The sequence below is a fragment of the Hydra vulgaris genome, chromosome 07 (assembly GCF_038396675.1).
Source record: "Hydra vulgaris chromosome 07, alternate assembly HydraT2T_AEP".
Lineage (NCBI taxonomy): Eukaryota > Metazoa > Cnidaria > Hydrozoa > Anthoathecata > Hydridae > Hydra > Hydra vulgaris.
The window spans coordinates 2,808,114-2,829,309 of NC_088926.1; the positions used below are offsets into that span (position 1 = coordinate 2,808,114).

General features: G+C 26.4%; 1 protein-coding gene across 10 annotated transcripts in view; it reads right to left on the reverse strand.

Annotated features, from left to right (window-relative positions):
- Positions 1–21,196, reverse strand: part of LOC136082232 (ABC transporter F family member 4-like) — a 53,270-nt gene that overhangs the window by 16,156 nt on the left and 15,918 nt on the right. For 2 of the 10 annotated variants that reach the window (XM_065800800.1, XM_065800799.1), the window contains exons 3-15: positions 20,144–20,212; positions 8,031–8,141; positions 7,583–7,693; positions 7,127–7,237; positions 6,671–6,781; positions 6,215–6,325; positions 5,759–5,869; positions 5,303–5,413; positions 4,847–4,957; positions 4,391–4,501; positions 3,940–4,050; positions 3,484–3,594; positions 3,028–3,138 (exon numbers count right to left, since the gene is read on the reverse strand). In XM_065800800.1, the coding sequence (XP_065656872.1) occupies positions 3,028–3,138; positions 3,484–3,594; positions 3,940–4,050; positions 4,391–4,501; positions 4,847–4,957; positions 5,303–5,413; positions 5,759–5,869; positions 6,215–6,325; positions 6,671–6,781; positions 7,127–7,237; positions 7,583–7,693; positions 8,031–8,141; positions 20,144–20,212 (1,401 nt within the window). The remainder of the gene's footprint in view (positions 1–3,027; positions 3,139–3,483; positions 3,595–3,939; positions 4,051–4,390; positions 4,502–4,846; positions 4,958–5,302; positions 5,414–5,758; positions 5,870–6,214; positions 6,326–6,670; positions 6,782–7,126; positions 7,238–7,582; positions 7,694–8,030; positions 8,142–20,143; positions 20,213–21,196) is intronic. The other 8 variants (XM_065800806.1, XM_065800803.1, XM_065800807.1 and 5 more) reach the window with 6 other exon arrangements.

The following is a 21,196-nucleotide window of genomic DNA, read 5'->3' on the forward strand; positions in this document are numbered from 1 at the left end:
ACAACGACGGCTGAATACGATATAGGAAATAGCAAAAGATATTAAGATTATTGTACAATGGATTCCATCTGAACTAAATCTGGCTGATCGACTTTCACGAATCCCTCAAAAATGGTGCAGAACAGTGTATCCAACCGGAATAATCCAACAGAAAGACATATGGAAAGTTCACTCAATTGGTCATTTTGGTGTCAATTGAACATTGCAACTTTGTTTACGAAACAACCAGAATGTATCACGTAAGGAGGTTTCAGCAGTAATTGCAAGTTGTAACCAGTGCAACTCCATCAATCTTTATTCCGTAAAATGGAAGCATGGTCAGCTGAGTGTAAAGCAGAATTGGAATCGGGTTGCTCTCTATGTGACGCATGTAGGTGTAGAACTTTACTTATCAATGATTGACTGCGGCCCATCAGGGTATACAGTGTGGCGCAAACTGGTAACCAAAACAGCGGCTGAAATTATTGGAAAGCTGGAAGAAATATTTTCCTCGATCTCTTCGTAAGTCACTGAATCGTCTTCTGGCTATGCCGGCAAGCATAGATCTTCTAATGCAGAATAAATCTGTGGTGGCAAACATGTTAATGTTATCGTTTTTCTCTTTGCTTCATCAATGTCCATTGCTGCAATATATGTTCGCAGTTGATGGATAAACCGTTGATGGTTGCCATCAAATACTGGTAGCATAATAGCCGAAATAGCTTGTTGCATTCTTGAATTCGTTTATATATATATATATATATATATATTAAAAACAACTATCTGAGCGTTTTTCAACCTTCTCTTTTATTACTTAAAATCGTATATAAATACAAAGTTATATTTCCCATGACAATTATAAAACAACAATAGTCATTAAAAACCATAAATGAAAGCGTGACTTTCATCACGTTTATCTACGTGACTTTTACCACATATACGTAATAATTTTAATTCGCCAACTTTAATAGAACACATAAAGCTCATCTATTCAATAGTTATTTTCCTGATACTTTTTTAAACAAAAAAATAACAGCAACACCACCATTTAACCTAACATATAAAAAAGTAAATCCACTAAAAAACAATATTGATCTAAGTTCAGAAATTATCGAAAAATACCTCAAAAGTCTAAACTCATCTAAATCACCAGGCCCTGATAAATTACACCCAATAATATTTAAGAAAACTTGCTTTCAAATGTCTAAACATCTATCTACTATTTTTAACAAAGTACTTGAGAGTGGATCAATACCCCAAATATGGAAAGACGCAACAATTACAAAAATAACCATATTCAAAAAAGGAGACAGATCAAAAGCACTTAATAATAGACCTATCAGTATAACTTGTACTTTAATAAAAATCTTTGAAAAAATTATAAAAAATCATATTATAACACACCTGATTAACAATAACTTATTAAGTCCACACCAATATGGATTTCATCCAGATCATTCCTGCTTAACTAACCTTTTAACTGTAATTAATTATTGGACATCATCACTTGATAATAATGCTCCATTGACAACATTTATCTCAATTTTGAAAAAGCCTTTGACAAAGTTTCACATAAATTTCTTATTTCTAAACTTATAGCTTATGGTATAAATGGATCAATACTATATTGGATTGAAAACTTTTTGAAAAACCGTAGACAAAGAGTTGTTGTTAATGGTAATTATTAAAACTGGGTACCCGTTTAAAGTGGAGTTCCCCAAGGCTCCGTCCTTTCAGCGTTACTTTTTATTATATAAGTCAACGATACCCCTGAAGTAATCAAATCAAATGCTGCTCTTTTTGCTGACGATACCAGAATCTTCCGTTCTATTGAAAATACTCAATCTGCGCAAGAATTACAAAATGACATCGACGCTCTTGTTACATGGTCTCAAAAATAGGGAATGAAATTTAACATTGATAAATGTTCTATAATGAACTTAGAAAACAACAACAAATCCCATACTCATAATATGCATGATCCAGAAGAAAAAAAAGAGTAAACATTAAAACCACAAATTACGAACGAGATTTAGGTGTTCACATAGATTTTAACTTGTTATTTTCCAAACACACAACTAGTCAAGTAAACAAAGCCACACAAATAATAGGAATAATAAAAAGAACAACTACATCATATCCAGACTTAATATCCTTCAAAAAACTATTTTCAGCACTGGTCCGCCCTCACCTAGAATACTGTGGATCAATCTGTAACCCTGGACTTCTCAAAGACAAATGACAAATAGAAAATGTATCAAGAAGAGTTTCGAAACGAATCATAAGATTATAAGACCTACCATATGAACAAAGATTGCTGGCATTAAATATGACAACTGTAAAATACAGGCTACTTCGTGCAGACCTTATTAAAGGCTATAAATGGTGTAAAAATAACATTAGTGACAGAAGTCTTTATGAAATAGATAGCCAATTTATTACTCATGGTCATATAAAAAAACTAAAAAAACAATTTTTGCGATTATATTTACATATAAACTAGTTTTCTCTAAGAAAAACAAATAAATTGAACTCTCTGTCTAATGATATTGTACCAACGTTATCTCTAAAAACGTTTAAGCTGCTCATAGAAAACCATCTAAAAAATGATCGGCTTCTCTACGACTAATCAACATTTTATTTTCTATTAGTTATATGAACTCTGTAATTGTCAAGTATTATATAACTAGGTTGACAGGCAGTTTAAGCCTACAAAATTTATTGTAAAATCTAAAATAAAAAAACAAAAATACCACCTGATTCAAACATTATAAAACTTGACATTGTGCGAAATCAAAGTAGTATATGCCAAAATCCATAGCAATATATCAAATATAACAATCAAGTACAAAAATACAATCTTGGATAAATCCAAATAAAAAACTTATTATATAAGTATAAATCACGAAACAATATTAAAAACAAAGTTAATAATAGCTTGGATAATTCAATACAATTGATTTATCAATATATATAATTAAAAACCACAAAACAATATTAAAAACAATGTTAATATTAAAAATATATAAAAAGAAATATAAATGTTACCAGGAGTAGATGCTTTACGAATATCTTCAGTATCTTCATTGTATTCTTCTTTTGGTATTACTGGAAATGAAGAATCAGCACCGCCCTCATCACTATCTGATTCCTTTTTAACTGGTTTAATGGAAAATGTAAACAAATTTTATATCTTATGAAAGCATACCACCTAATTCAAACATTACTAAATTTGACATTATGCAAAATCAAAACAATTTATGCCAAAATCCATAGCAATATATCAAATAAAACAATCAATTACAAAAATACTATCTTCGATAGATCAAAATAAACAACTTATCATTATATAATTATAAGCCACAAAACAATAATAAAAACAAAGTTAATAGTAGCTTAAATAGATCAATGCAATTGATTTATCAATATATAACTAAAATCCACAAAACAATATTAAAAATGAAGTTATTATTAAAAATACATGAAAAGAAATATAATAGTTACCAGGGGCAGATGCTTCATGAATATCTTCAGTATCTTCATTGTGTTCTTCTTTTGGTATTACTGGAAATGAAGAATCAGCACTGCCCTCATAACTATCTGATTCCTTTTTAACTGGTTTAAAAGAAAATATAAATAAATTTTATGTATTATGAAAGCGCAACACCTGATTCAAACATTATTAAAATTGACATTATGCAAAATCAAATTAATTTATGCCAAAATCCATAGTAATATATCAAATATAACAATCAATTACAAAAATACTATCTTCGATAGATCAAAATAAACAACTTATCATTATATAATTATGAGCAACGAAACAATAATAAAAAGAAAGTTAATAGTAGCTTGAATAGATCAATACAATTGATTTATCAATATATAATTAAAATCCACAAAACAACATTAAAAACAAAGTTATTATTAAAAACATATGAAAAGAAATATAATAGTTACCAGGGGCAGATACTTCATGAATATCTTCAGTATCTTCATTGCGTTCTTCTTTTGGTATTACTGGAAATGAAGAATCAGCACCGCCCTCATCACTATCTGATTCCTTTTTAACTGGTTTAAAAGAAAATGTAAATAAATTTTATGTATTATGAAAGCGCAACACCTGATTCAAACATTATTAAAATTGACATTATGCAAAATCAAAAAAATTTATGCCAAAATATATAGCAATATATCAAATGTAACAATCGATTACAAAAATACTATCTTCGATAGATCAAAATAATCAACTTATCATAATTATAAGCCACAAAACAATAATAAAAACAAAGTTAATAGTAGCTTGAATAGATCAATACAATTGATTTATCAATATATAATTAAAATCCACAAAACAACATTAAAAACAAAGTTATTATTAAAAACATATGAAAAGAAATATAATAGTTACCAGGGGCAGATGCTTCATGAATATCTTCAGTATCTTCATTGTGTTCTTCTTTTGGTATTACTGGAAATGAAGAATCAGCACTGCCCTCATCACTATCTGATTCCTTTTTAACTGGTTTAAAAGAAAATATAAATAAATTTTATGTATTATGAAAGCGCAACACCTGATTCAAACATTATTAAAATTGACATTATGCAAAATCAAATTAATTTATGCCAAAATCCATAGTAATATATCAAATATAACAATCAATTACAAAAATACTATCTTCGATAGATCAAAATAAACAACTTATCATTATATAATTATGAGCAACGAAACAATAATAAAAACAATGTTAATAGTAGCTTGAATAGATCAATACAATTGATTTATCAATATATAACTAAAATCCACAAAACAATATTAAAAATGAAGTTATTATTAAAAATACATGAAAAGAAATATAATAGTTACCAGGGGCAGATGCTTCATGAATATCTTCAGTATCTTCATTGCGTTCTTCTTTTGGTATTACTGGAAATGAAGAATCAGCACCGCCCTCATCACTATCTGATTCCTTTTTAACTGGTTTAAAAGAAAATATAAATAAATTTTATGTATTATGAAAGCGCAACACCTGATTCAAACATTATTAAAATTGACATTATGCAAAATCAAATTAATTTATGCCAAAATCCATAGTAATATATCAAATATAACAATCAATTACAAAAATACTATCTTCGATAGATCGAAATAAACAACTTATCATTATATAATTATGAGCAACGAAACAATAATAAAAACAAAGTTAATAGTAGCTTGAATAGATCAATACAATTGATTTATCAATATATAATTAAAATCCACAAAACAACATTAAAAACAAAGTTATTATTAAAAACATATGAAAAGAAATATAATAGTTACCAGGGGCAGATGCTTCATGAATATCTTCAGTATCTTCATTGTGTTCTTCTTTTGGTATTACTGGAAATGAAGAATCAGCACTGCCCTCATAACTATCTGATTCCTTTTTAACTGGTTTAAAAGAAAATATAAATAAATTTTATGAATTATGAAAGCGCAACACCTGATTCAAACATTATTAAAATTGACATTATGCAAAATCAAATTAATTTATGCCAAAATCCATAGTAATATATCAAATATAATAATCAATTACAAAAATACTATCTTCGATAGATCAAAATAAACAACTTATCATTATATAATTATGAGCAACGAAACAATAATAAAAACAATGTTAATAGGAGCTTGAATAGATCAATACAATTGATTTATCAATATATAACTAAAATCCACAAAACAATATTAAAAATGAAGTTATTATTAAAAATACATGAAAAGAAATATAATAGTTACCAGGGGCAGATGCTTCATGAATATCTTCAGTATCTTCATTGCGTTCTTCTTTTGGTATTACTGGAAATGAAGAATCAGCACCGCCCTCATCACTATCTGATTCCTTTTTAACTGGTTTAAAAGAAAATATAAATAAATTTTATGTATTATGAAAGCGCAACACCTGATTCAAACATTATTAAAATTGACATTATGCAAAATCAAATTAATTTATGCCAAAATTCATAGTAATATATCAAATATAACAATCAATTACAAAAATACTATCTTCGATAGATCAAAATAAACAACTTATCATTATATAATTATGAGCAACGAAACAATAATAAAAACAAAGTTAATAGTAGCTTGAATAGATCAATACAATTGATTTATCAATATATAACTAAAATCCACAAAACAACATTAAAAATAAAGTTATTATTAAAAACATATGAAAAGAAATATAATAGTTACCAGGGGCAGATGCTTCATGAATATCTTCAGTATCTTCATTGTGTTCTTCTTTTGGTATTACTGGAAATGAAGAATCAGCACTGCCCTCATAACTATCTGATTCCTTTTTAACTGGTTTAAAAGAAAATATAAATAAATTTTATGTATTATGAAAGCGCAACACCTGATTCAAACATTATTAAAATTGACATTATGCAAAATCAAATTAATTTATGCCAAAATCCATAGTAATATATCAAATATAACAATCAATTACAAAAATACTATCTTCGATAGATCAAAATAAACAACTTATCATTATATAATTATGAGCAACGAAACAATAATAAAAACAAAGTTAATAGTAGCTTGAATAGATCAATACAATTGATTTATCAATATATAATTAAAATCCACAAAACAACATTAAAAATGAAGTTATTATTAAAAATACATGAAAAGAAATATAATAGTTACCAGGGGCAGATGCTTCATGAATATCTTCAGTATCTTCATTGCGTTCTTCTTTTGGTATTACTGGAAATGAAGAATCAGCACCGCCCTTATCACTATCTGATTCCTTTTTAACTGGTTTAAAAGAAAATATAAATAAATTTTATGCATTATGAAAGCGCAACACCTGATTCAAACATTATTAAAATTGACATTATGCAAAATCAAATTAATTTATGCCAAAATCCATAGTAATATATCAAATATAACAATCAATTACAAAAATACTATCTTTGATAGATCAAAATAAACAACTTGTCATTATATAATTATGAGCAACGAAACAATAATAAAAACAAAGTTAATAGTAGCTTGAATAGATCAATACAATTGATTTATCAATATATAATTAAATTCCACAAAACAACATTAAAAACAAAGTTATTATTAAAAACATATGAAAAGAAATATAATAGTTACCAGGGGCAGATGCTTCATGAATATCTTCAGTATCTTCATTGTGTTCTTCTTTTGGTATTACTGGAAATGAAGAATCAGCACTGCCCTCATAACTATCTGATTCCTTTTTAACTGGTTTAAAAGAAAATATAAATAAATTTTATGTATTATGAAAGCGCAACACCTGATTCAAACATTATTAAAATTGACATTATGCAAAATCAAATTAATTTATGCCAAAATCCATAGTAATATATCAAATATAATAATCAATTACAAAAATACTATCTTCGATAGATCAAAATAAACAACTTATCATTATATAATTATGAGCAACGAAACAATAATAAAAACAATGTTAATAGGAGCTTGAATAGATCAATACAATTGATTTATCAATATATAACTAAAATCCACAAAACAATATTAAAAATGAAGTTATTATTAAAAATACATGAAAAGAAATATAATAGTTACCAGGGGCAGATGCTTCATGAATATCTTCAGTATCTTCATTGCGTTCTTCTTTTGGTATTACTGGAAATGAAGAATCAGCACCGCCCTCATCACTATCTGATTCCTTTTTAACTGGTTTAAAAGAAAATGTAAATAAATTTTATGTATTATGAAAGCGCAACACCTGATTCAAACATTATTAAAATTGACATTATGCAAAATCAAAAAAATTTATGCCAAAATATATAGCAATATATCAAATGTAACAATCGATTACAAAAATACTATCTTCGATAGATCAAAATAATCAACTTATCATTATATAATTAAAAGCCAAAAAACAATAATAAAAACAAAGTTAATAGTAGCTTGAATAGATCAATACAATTGATTTATCAACATATAATTAAAAACAATAGTAAAAATAAAGTTAATGTTAAAAATATGTGAAAAGAAATATAATAGTTACCAGGGGTAGATGCTTCATGAATATCTTTAGAATCTTTATTGCGTTCTTCTTTTGGTATTACTGGAAATGAAGAATCAGCACCGCCCTCATCACCATTTGATTCCTTTTTAACTGGTTTAATGGAAAATGTAAATGAACTTTATATATCATGGAAGCATAACATCTGATTAAAAGATTTAAAATTGACTTTATCAAGACTTTTCAGAAAAAGTGTATGGTTACATGCTATATGTGACCACACATACATACATTTTTTTTACAACTTGACAACATTTTTTGCTTATTTGATAATTTGCGTATTTAAAAATGCACTGTATAAACTAAACTAATATGAAATTAAAAATAAATATTTAATAACGGAAATAGAAACAACCTTAATGAATGATAAAATAAATAAAGAATAAACCAGAGAAAATAATAGTATAAAAATAATATATTATTTAATTTAGAAACATCGCAAATAAACCTAATAATTAATTTTAAAAAATTTTCAAGCATCCTAAATACTAGTTTAAAATTAATAACTTTTACTAAATAATGTTGAAGTATAGCGCCAAAGATTATTTATTGTAATATTTTTAAAGCACACCAGTTAATTTTTTTTTTAACAGATAATTTTGTTTATCTTGCTGTACTTTCTTATAAGACATTAGAGAGTATCAATGTTTCAAAATTTTAAACAATTAAGTTTTGAATAATTATAGAATTATGAGGTTACAAAGTATAAGAACAAAGTAATTATACAATTATTCTAAATTCTCTGAAGCAAAATACTTTTAAATTAAATTGAAGATAATTGAATATTAATTTTATGCTTTCATTTATTTAGTTTATCTTTTATTTTGTCATTGACTCAAATTTTTATTCTTTTAGTTTAGCTTTGTATTTTTTTTTATTTTTCATTTCTCTTTTTAGTTTTGTTGTGATTTATTTTAATTTTAGTTGAAATTTACATTTATTTATTCAGCGCATTTTTTAAACGCTCAGATTTTAAAACTTACAAAGAGTCTTGGCCAACTTATCTAAACAAAAAATTAAATGCAAGGTTTGTTATAAAGGGTTTTGCAGGTTGTATTTTACCTATGAAATGGCGATTAAAAAATTTAAACTTAGTATTGAAGGAGTGCATAATAATAAAACGTAGAATATAAAATTTAGTTTTAAAGGAATGTTAAATAGGTTTGTAATATTTATTAAAGAAATGTTTTTCTTATTCGCCAAATAATTCATTACGTAAAACATAAGTCTCTCCATCATATATTATATACGAATGAAAATAAAAAACTTTCTTTCTTATAAAAATAAAGAGAAGTATTTTTGTTTTTTGTTTTTTTTTACTTATGTATTCATTTCAAAAATGTGTTTAAATTTTTTGTTTCTTATTTTTTTCAATATCATTGAATTAATAAGAAACAAAATTAAGAAGTTCTTTTGGCATAATTTGTTTATAAAGGTAAATTACATTTACAAATATCTTATTGGTGACTGATAAAATCTATCTATAAATTTTTTATAATCTTTATTTCAAATATTATATTAAATATGTAAAAAAAAAAAAAATTGTGATAAACAAGCAAAAGATTATATTAAGTAAAATAATAATGTTTTAAGAAAAAAATTATAAAGGAAATCTAATCTTTTTCAAATACTGAATTTAGATTTCATCTGTAATTTATGTTATATTAGTTTAAATGATCATTAACACAGTTTAAAATTAAATTTAATTACAAAGTGGTAGTTTGAAACATGCTAATGATGCAACTTTACTTTTAACTATGCAAATATTAAAGCTGTGTTAAAGTGTCAAAATTACTCTCTTTTGCATCGCAATAAATAAAAGTAGTTGTTTAAGGCGTACAACTGCCTTATATTACTACTTATCGAACATTTAAATAAAATTCAATTATCTTTCAACCATTTAGAAGAAGCCATATAATATGAACCATCCAAACAAATGAAATGTATAAATAATTTTCCATGTATAAATAATGTGAATGGTATTTCTAAAAACAATTTTTTTTTGTAATACATTTAATCAATAATATTTTACATAAATTTCAGATTTTTTGAATAAATTTCAATGTTTAAATTATAGAAAACTGTTCTATTGGATTAGAATGTAATGCTGACTGTCACAAGCAAGGTGTAACAAGAAGACAAAGTCTTTTAGACCTATCAACACTTTAAGTGATGAAAATTATGAGTTATTATGGAGGGCTGGTTTATTAGAATGTGGAAAATTGTTACCACAGTTTGCTATTATAAAAGAGAATACTTTCTAGTTGCATTGGAAAGAAATTTTCAAAAATGCTGTAATTTATTCAAAAAACATGGAAATCCTAAAATTTTTATATTATTTAAATGATTAGAATGATTCAAACAGTAATAAATTATAAAACAAATAAGTACTTTTTAGGGGTTTGGTAAAATGCCTTACAGCGTTTGATAAAATGCCTCTCCCCCCCCCCCCCTTACCTTAAGTCTTATTTAAGTACAAAAAAATTAGAAATAAATTATAAACTTTTATTTCCCTCAAAACAACTTTAAAAATAACTTTTTACACCTTAAAATTAAGATATAATTTTTTACAACTTAAAATTAAGATATAATTTTTTACAACTTAAAATTAAGCTTTATTTAAAAGACTGTATTTAGAAAAGTTAAAAAATGCAAAAATATACTTTTCTTTAACACTGATGTTTGATACCTATATTGTAAGTTGTAATAATGTTTAAAAAAAATTATCAAGGTGATAACACTATTTTGAACGTCAAAATACCCTAAAATATATGCCTTAACTGTTCAATTTACATGTACTTAAGGTGGTCTAAATAATTTTTAAAATTTGTATTGGCCATGTGGAAAATTGCCTATGCACCAAATTCACAATGATACCTCATTTTGTTTGTAAAATATAGTTACTTGACGGCAAGAAATATTTGCAAAAAAAATGCTGAGTCAGCATAAAAAGAAAATTGATTTCTAAATATCTCAAGAACCGTAAGGAGTTGGAGGTTCCACATTTCAGATTATCCTAGTTATGATAAATTCTTTAAAAAAGCTATTATTTCTGCAATGGATAATTATATTTTTATATGTTAATATATTTTTGGATAAATTTTGATTTTGCATAACATCAATTTTAATGTTTTACTTAGATATTATGCTTTCAAATATATATAAAACTCATTTACTCTTTGCTTTATTCAAGTATCATCACTATCTTCTTCTTGTTCTTTTTTACAACTGCTACTGGAAGCGGTGAATCATTACTGCCCCCATCATCATCTGATTCCTTTTTCACTGGTATAAAGGCAAAATCATAGATCATCCAAGGTCATATTTTAAATACACGGAAAATCGCTTGGATAAAATATCCGGAAAATTTCTAGAATATGTTTTCCCATTATTTCCTTTTGATTTTAGCTCAGTTGTTTTAAATTTTTTTTTTTAACTTTTCATATTTTGTTCTATGAATGATGAGTTGAAAAGCTAAAAAAAACAAATATATTGCAAAAATAAATGCCTAAACTTATTTATGGAAAATGTTTTGGATATCTGGAATAAGTTGAAAGAAAATATCCGGAATTCCAAAAATATCTGGAAAAAGATAATGAATTTTATATAGCGTGAAGACATAACACGAAAAAAAATAACTTAACATTGACAAAAAATATCCGGACTTCCGAAAATATCTGCAAAATGTAAATGAATTTTATTTAGTGTGAAGACATAACATCTAATTAAAACATTATAAAAATTAAGTAGACTGTATAGAAAACAGTTTGTATAAAATACTAACTGCATTTCAAACAAACTGTTATCACTTCTATTTCATACAGTTCCATACAGTCTAAGTGAATTCATGTTTTTGCTTATATACTTTTGTATTTTAATAAATATTATAAATCATTATCACAACAAATAAATAAAGTTTTTAAATTTTTCTTATAAAAAAAAATTATTATCCTTAACATAATGCAAAGAGGCAAATAAGAAGTTCTTTTCTTTACATTATTTATTATTTATTAACTTTGATAATCATTAATAACTTGCTGTTTGCATTTAAAACATAACAAAACCTTATGGTAATAATACAAAGATCTTAGTGATAATCAAAATTAAAATGTAAATGATAATAATAACAAAAGTAAATGATAATAATAACAACATCAAGACTTTTTAGGAAGTGTGTGTGGTCGCATGCTTTGTTCATCCATATTTAAAGTAATTTTTTTAGACATGCTGACCACGGCAGTTCATACCTTTTAACTTTTAAAGCGTTTCAACGATTCATGGCAAAAAGCTAAACTTATCTACTGAAAAAAAAACAATACTAAAAAAAGGAAACAAAGTTGTAACAGAATATCAAATCTTAATTAAGACCTGTCCCAGTTTATTTATTTTAAAAAACAAAAAAAGTTTTAATGTAAAATTAAGAAAGACAACCAACCGTCTTTACTATTTGTTAAATGCGCCTGCTTGAATACGCAAAGACATTTATACATAAGCATCTCTTTTAAATTATATATTTAAATAGAAATTATTTATTTAATTTTAAAAAGTTCTCATTTTAACACCAAAGCAAAAAAAAAGTTATAAAATAAATAAAGGCTGGTATTTTGAAAATAGAAGCATTTTTTTCTTTTTACTATTTTCTCTTTCTAAATTGAATTCAAAATAAAAATATTTCAGATGCCGAATGAACTGGGATCTCACTTCCTATAATTTATTTGAGTAGTAGAATATAATAATGAAATTTCTTTTTAAGGAAACCTTAAACGCATTAAAAAATATTTCATTGTTATATTCTATTACTCAAATAAATTATAGGAAGTGAGATCCCAGTTCATTTGGCGTTGAAATATTAAATTATCCTTTGTCTAAGGTGAATATTTTACACACCAAAAACGGTAGTGATTTCACAAGATAAACGTTTACTGGGAGAAATAAACTTTCAAGTTTTAGTCAAATTTAGAAAAAAAATCATCAGATTTTCCTATGTTAGCTAGTGCGGTTCGAAATTATTGCATTATACCAGCATCTTCTGTCGCAGTAGAATCTGCTTCTAGTGAAGCAAACTTTATTCAACGGAAGAAGTAGCCTTTCATCAAAAAACTTAGGATTTACTTCCTGATTTCCTGATAGAAAAATAAGAAAATAAGTTGTTATTTATTTATAAAATATGTTATTTGAAAAATAAATTTTGAAATTACGGAATTAAAAAAGAAATCTTTTTTTGACTTTCCAATGGAAAGTGATTAGAAAGCGAAGGGTCAAGTAAGGTCAAATTTAATTAATAGTAATTTTAGAAATTTAATATCATGTAAAAATCTAAAAAAAATAATTAATTTTTAAATACTTTATAGTTCCCGGAAATTGGAAATAGATTGAATTCAATTCATTTCCACTTCCGGAAAGTTGGAAATTTTCATTTTTTTTGCCTTTAAACTATATAAGTAATGTTTATAAACGATAAGTATATAAACTTAAAGTATGTAAACTAAAGTATATGAACTTTAAACTATATAAATAAACTTTATAAATAAAGTATAATTAGATAAAAGATTTCCATTATAAATACATTTAATTTGCAAACACTTTCCAATTCAGAGGAAACTACTTTCTGAGAGGTTTCACTTTCTAACCAGTTTCCTGGTTAGAAAGCGAAACCGAACAGCCCTATTTGCTATGTACGCTAGAACTATGAGAAATTTTTTTAATTATGTTTATTCGTTTTCAAGTCTTTTCGGATTTCAAAATGCCTTTGCTGTACTTGATGTTTTTTCTCAATAGTATATAATAGAAAAATGAGAAAATAAATTATTTATTTATAAAATATATTATTTGAAAAATAAATTTTGTTATGACGGAAGAAATTAAATAAAAGAATAGCATGTTTAATATAAATAATTATAATTATACCTAAATGTATTAACCAACTTTAATGCCTGTCTAAAATGTTCCCTTTATACTACCCAATTATACTATCCAACTTTATACTATCCAACATTAATACCAATTGCTGGAGATAATGAACATAACAATTGCTCTGTTTGAAAAAATGTATTTAAAAATCTAAAAAGAAGTTTTAAATTAAAAAATTTCATTTAAAAAGCTCAGTGAATTAACAATGCCTACAAGCTTTTTGAGCATTGTCAAGAACAATAGGGATATCAGGAAATCAGGAATAAACTATCTGGTTTAAATGCACAATTTGGAGAATCCAACGAAAAGGCAGACTATTTCAATGAGGGTAATGAAAACAACCAAGTATTTTATATTTGAACATTAGTATTTAAGTTTTAGAAACTTTTTATTTTTTTTTTTATAAAAAACTTGTTAAAATAAATAAAAAGTTGCTATTTATTTGTAAATAAAAATTTTACAAATAAATAGCAATTAGTTCTCTTGCTTTCCTCTGCATTGATAAAAACAGTCAAGTTTAGCAAAAACATTTGAAAAAAAAAATTAAATTTGATGTATTTCTAGCACAAATTATTAAGTATTTCCTTAATATACTGACTAAAGTTGCAAATTAATTATATATCAAAAAAAGGTTTTTATTTTCGTTATATTCTTATCTGCCTTTTTCCTCAACTTGCATTAATTTTGGTAGTAGAAAATAACAAACGCCCTAAAAAAAAAGAAAACAAAAACAGTAAAATATTTAGTTGTATTATTTTTTTGACAAATATTTTTTCTTTAATTTTTGCTGTTTTATTCTCTGTAGTTTCTTGTAGATTTTATTTGCGGCAAATTCTTAAGACACTTACTATATAAAAACGTGCTCAAGTTGTCTAAAAAAACTACTTTAAACATGGATGAACAAGCACGCACTTCCTGGGAAGGCTTGTAACATGATGAATTTTATTATAATAAAGGACTAATAACACTCCTTTTAAACCACTTAAGATAAAAAAAAATCAAAAGTGGGGTGTGGAACATGTGGTGTAACTGGTATTTATAATGTAACTGATTACAATTTCTTAACATAATCTATAGAAGCAACACCTTGATATTTCTACTGAATCTTTACTCAAATAGCTAACTAGAGTAAAAGCGGATCAAACCGATCATACGATTTTTTCGATCACTGAACGAAAAATTTAAATAAAACTGGAACTGATAGGAATATTTAAAAAATAAAAACACCAGAAGAAAGAGAATCATCTCCTCTAATCAAATGTGCCCAAATAAAATCCAAGTCATTTTTCAGTCATTTTATTTTTATAAAAGTTTAAAAGAGAGTCGTAAAAATTTGCTTTTTTCTTTTATTTGCTATCGTAATAATTCGGGAACCATAATTCGTTTAAAAATAATTTTACCTCTTGTAGAAAATTTAATTTTAATACATTTTTTTTCATTTTATAGTTAAAAATTAGACAAAAAAGTAAGAAAAATTAATATTAAATTTTTTCTGGTAAAACCGATCATTCACATATTTACTTTAAATTCCTTTATTAAGTAGTATGTGAATTTTTAAATTAGGTACTTAGGTGAATTAAATTATTGGATTTTCTCATGTCTTAGTTCCGGGTTCTTCCTATATAAAGTTATTTTACACAAATGACTCAATGATATTTATTAATTATTCACTTTCAAGATGACAACAAGTAAAAAGTCATACAATGAAGAATATATATAAGCTGTGTTAAATGATATAAAAGAAAAAAATACTTCAATCAGAAAAGCTGCATTCAAATATGGCATTCCATTCTCAACTCTAATAGGTCGCAAGAACAATAACAATGCTAGCTTCAAGGGATCAGGATCAACAACCGTACTCTCACAGCAAATATAGTCAATTATGGTGCATGCGTTTAAGTTCCTATGTGATTGGGGCTATGGTTTAATACAAAATGATGTCATGGACTTTGTATGCGGTTACCGTCTTTGTACAAATCAATCAGGTCTATTTAAAAACGTTAGGCCTGACAAAGCTGGTTTTATGCATTTATAAACCGATGGTCTAAAGAAATTTCCACAAGAAAAACTCACACTTTGGCATCTGGCAGAGTCGCTTCTTGTACGCAAGAAATAATTGATAATTGTTTTGAAGTTGTCACTAAACAATATCAATTGTCTGGGATAACTTCTGGTTGTCACATTTGGAATTGAGATGAAACGGGTTTCCGTGGTGATCAAGGCAAAGCAACTGTAGTATGTCGAAAAGGTGCAAAGCGTGTTTTGAAACTCACTGGTAACAATGAAAAAATCCACTATACTGTGAACAATTGCTGTAATGCTGATGGATACTTTACACCACCATTTGTAGTATACAAAGCAAAACGAAACTTTAGAGCTGAGCGGGCTTTAGGTGGTCCGACTGGCACCAAATATTCAATTTCTAAATCTTGGATGAAGCATGACACATTTATTGAATGGTTGAAGGAAGTGTGTATACCAGAATGTCAAGCTATTAGTGGTACTCATATTTTACATCTTGATGGACATACGTCTCATGTCAGTTTAGCAGCTGTATTGGTATGTCGGGAAAACAATATAATTTTGATTTGTCTACCAGCCCACTCATCTCACATTCTTCAGCCACTAGACAGAGGTGTCTATTGTCATTTTAAGCAAGTATGGAAGGCAGTTCTTACCAAATCTTACCAAATATTACAAAAACACAAAATGCAAAAACTTAGATAAAGAAAATTTTTCTACGTTGCTCAAACAGGTGTATGAGAGCGGTAAGTGTTTTACACGTTTGCACGCTATAGCTGGTTTTGAATATACTGGGTTATTTCCACTTAACAAAAACAAAATTAATCAATAGGCATTAGCTATTTCCGAAACATTTAATCAACCAACGTCTTCAACGCCATTGCGAACAATAAAATCTATAGCATTATCTTCTGAGCCAGCAATAGCAGCTTCGAGGTTCGACAAGTACAGAGCACTACATGAGAGAATGAAAATCGAAATAGAAAATGAGCTAAAGAGTTTTTTTCAAGAAAAAAATCAGTCTCATGTAAAAAAATTGAGGCAACCTAATATTCCAAAAATTGCTGGCCAATGTATTACAGAACACGGTGTTGCAGATTATCTCAAAAAAAGAGAAGTTAAGCAACTCAAATTAGCTGAAAAACAAGCTAAAAAGCGTAAAACTATCTGCAAACTCATAATGCCATTGGCAAACCCTGCGGCTAAAGAAGTAACTCAAAATATAGAACCAATTACAACACCTTCAGCCAAAAGAAGAAAAGTTATTAAATTCAGAAAGTGTCAAAAAGAATTACATTCGGATATGATCTCATACGAGAATCAAAATTGCAATACTTGCCTCTGCAACAAAACATGTTTGCCAAAAAATTGTGTAATGGGTTCAGATTTTCTTTGTTGTAAAAAATGTAAACCTTAAATCTTTTATTATTTCTGCATGCTATATAAAAAAATATATAGCATATTTCTGTATGCTATATAAAAATATATACATTTACATATATAAAATGTTAAATTTATTAAATGTATTTTATATTGGTTTTAACAGACTTTCTGCCAAAAGCGATCATTTTTTTTGTTCTAGTTTTCATATTTTCAAATATAATTAAAAAAATAAATAAATAATGTGCTTGTTGGTATTTTTTATCTTATTTAAAAAAAATTTAAAAATTTAAAAAAATAATAAAGTTACTTGATTTTTATTGTTCGGTGATCGGTTTGACCCGCTTTTACGTCATCAATTGCAATTGAAACAAAAATGTCCTTCTCCGTTGACGTCTCTTCTCTGTTGACGTCTCAAGCCTGTCTTTATCTTGTGAAGAATGCAGCCTTATTTTAACATTTTTTAATTTATTAAGGGCCCATTCATAGCTCACTTGTGAGATGAAAATGTTAATAAATGTTCATAAACCACAAGCATATTTGAATAAATGGTTTCATACAACGATTACTTGAATAAAATACTATAGAAACATTTTAAATATTTTTTACAAGACCCTACACAATGTTTAAAGTTCTGAAGTCTCTGTCATTCTCATTTTCAGAAATTTTTGTTACTGAAAATGAGAATAAAAGTATCCAACTCTTCAAATTACCCTAGTTTACTATCTTACAGACAATTTATAAGTCTTATTGGATTGGAATATTCTTATACTATCCTATAGGATATCTTAAAGGATTCGTAAGATTTTAATTGCCTTGCAATTCCTATAGGATCATAAGAGCTCCTGTGATTACATTAGGTACATGTAATTCCGGATTTTACGGAACTGCTTTTTTCGACCAAATTCTGTGATACGTTTTTTCAAGTTGCATGGTATGAACTTGTTTCTTGCTGTGTTATTTCTTAGAAATACGTACCAACATAGACTTTTTTTGAATAGTAGAATTATGGATTTCTTTGATGTAAAATTTTATTTAAGATGAACATAGTTGTTTTTAAAAACTTGTTGTTTGGGCATCAACTATATATCAAAGAAATGCTGGATCATTTCTCTAATATAGCCTCTCACCTTTAAAAACCTTTTTTCTTACTACCTGCCAAATTTCATTGAAAAAAAGCACACCTTAAAACTAAAAACCTAATTAGGTAACAATTTTAGGCTTTAGTAATGTTTTTCACAGAGGCCAGGAAGAGGGGGCAGAATGTATCAGTAATAACAATAATGGTTTAAATATAAATTATATAATTGAGTTAAATAGTTTTAATATAGTTAGCAACTGCAATATCAGTAAATTTACCATTACTTTAATATATTAAAATAATGGTAAATATACCTAGTGATCGATCGAAACCAAAATTTGAGCCGAAACCAAAAGTACCGAAATTTCGGTTCAGTGAAGCCATAGCCGAAACCAAAACCAAAATTTCGGCCAAAATTTAAAAAATTTAATTTCATTACTCATTTTTCAAAAATTTAATTTCATTCCCCATTTTTCATTCCCCATGAAACAAGAGCTTCGATGTCATTTTGTAATTCTTGCGCAGATTGAGTATTTTCAATAGAACGGAAAATTTTGGTATTTGAATATTTAAGGAATAACTTTGACATATATAATAAAAAGTAACGCTGAAAGGACGGAGCCTGGGGACCTCCACTTTTAACGGGTACCCAGTTTGAGTAGTTACCATTAACAACAACTCTTTGTCTACTGTTTTTCAAAAAGTTTTTAATCCGATGATCCATTGATCCATTTGATGATCCGATATAGCATAATCCATTTATAACGTAAGCTATAAGTTTAGAAATAAGAAATTTATGTGGAACTTTGTCAAAGGCTTTTTCAAAATCGAGATAAATGTTGTCGATGGGAACATTATTATCAAGTGATGATGTCCAATAATTAATTACAGTTAAAAGGTTAGTTAAGCAGGAATGATCTGGACGAATTCCATATTGGTGTGGACTTAATAAGTTATTGTTAATCAGGTGTGTTATAATATGATTTTTTATAATTTTTTCAAAGATTTTTATTAAAGTACAAGTTATACTGATAGGTCTATAATTAAGTGCTTTTGGTTTGTCTTTTTTTTTGAATACGGGTGTAATTGTTGTGTCTTTCCATATTTGGGGTATTGATCCACTCTCAAGTACTTTGTTAAAAATAGTAGATAGATGTTTAGACATTTGAAACCAAGTTTTCTTAAATATTATTGGGTGCAATGTATCAGCCTGGTGATTTAGATGAGTTTCTTTTAACAAATTATAAAAACAAATGACCTGTCTAAAATCCTAATTCTAAAGAATTCTTTTCATGATTTTTTAATTAACTAATGTAGTTGATGCAACTTCCTGGTTGCAAAATACTACAGTTATTACATAATTAATTATAACAATTCCCAACTTCCTGTGAAATCAATTTTCTATAATTTGAACTTTTTAATGTTTAGACATACTTCCTGATGAACCTACTGATGGAGAAACAAGCTGTCGAAGAAAACTAAAAATTAGGTAAGTGTTTTAACTAATTTATTATTGTTCTGTTTTTTAAGAACATTGAGTACTCTATTTGTAGAATACACTGACGTAATTTATATATATATATATATATATATATATATATATATATATATATATATATATATATATATATATATATATATATATATAAGTTTTTTTAAAAGATTGAAACCATTTTTAACTATAAAAAACTATTATACATACATTTGTCTGCATTGATGACATTTTTTATGTCATTTTTAACTTTATTCAAAAGCTCTTCAACTTGATTGTCTGCAAAAAAATAAATAAATAATGATACTAACACACACTGATATATATAGATATATATATATATATATATATATATATATATATATATATATATATATATATATATATATATATATATATATATATATAAAAGTAATGTTAGAGGGTCTAAACTAAGACTGTTGAGATAATTTACAAGAAAACAAGTGAGATTTAATTTCTTTAAAAACAGGATTGTACTCTAATGGAAAAGTTTAACTAAGCAAATTATTGACTCAAGTAGCGTCAATAAACACAAGAATCAATTTGACAAGTTCATTGTTGCTGAACAGGCATCTGCTAAAGTCTGCTAGACTTCATGAGAAATTTCGTTTTTTCTCATTGCAGATTATTGTATTATATTATTATATTATATTAAATATATAGATATGTGTTTGTATACTTATAAAATGTATATATATAATATGTATACATGCACACACACACGCACATATAACAGTCCTAAAATAAAAAAATTAAATTGTGCCAGTTTGATAAATTGTCATGAATGTACATTTAACCAATTACATATTTTATATTATAATAATTTATAATATAAAATATATAAATATATACAATATTATATTCAGGGCTGACGACACAGGTTTTGAAGTGGAGGGGCACAATTGTCGATTTTTAAAAATTGTCTTGATTTTTCTAGAAAAAAAAAGAAGGGAGGGAGGCGACCTCCCTTGTGTCATCAGCCCTAATATTATAAAATATAATAAAATGTATAAAATTATATTATACATAATATAATATACATTATATATGTTATATACATGTATATTATATTTATATGGTTTATTATATATTTTATGTTATAAGATTATATATAATATTGAAATCAGTTATTAGTTACTCAAAAGAAAGCACAAACACAGTATTCTTTTAATCTGGCATTATATATACAAATCCTGCATTACTTTGACAGCTCTTTCAACACATATGTAAGTAAGTAGATTG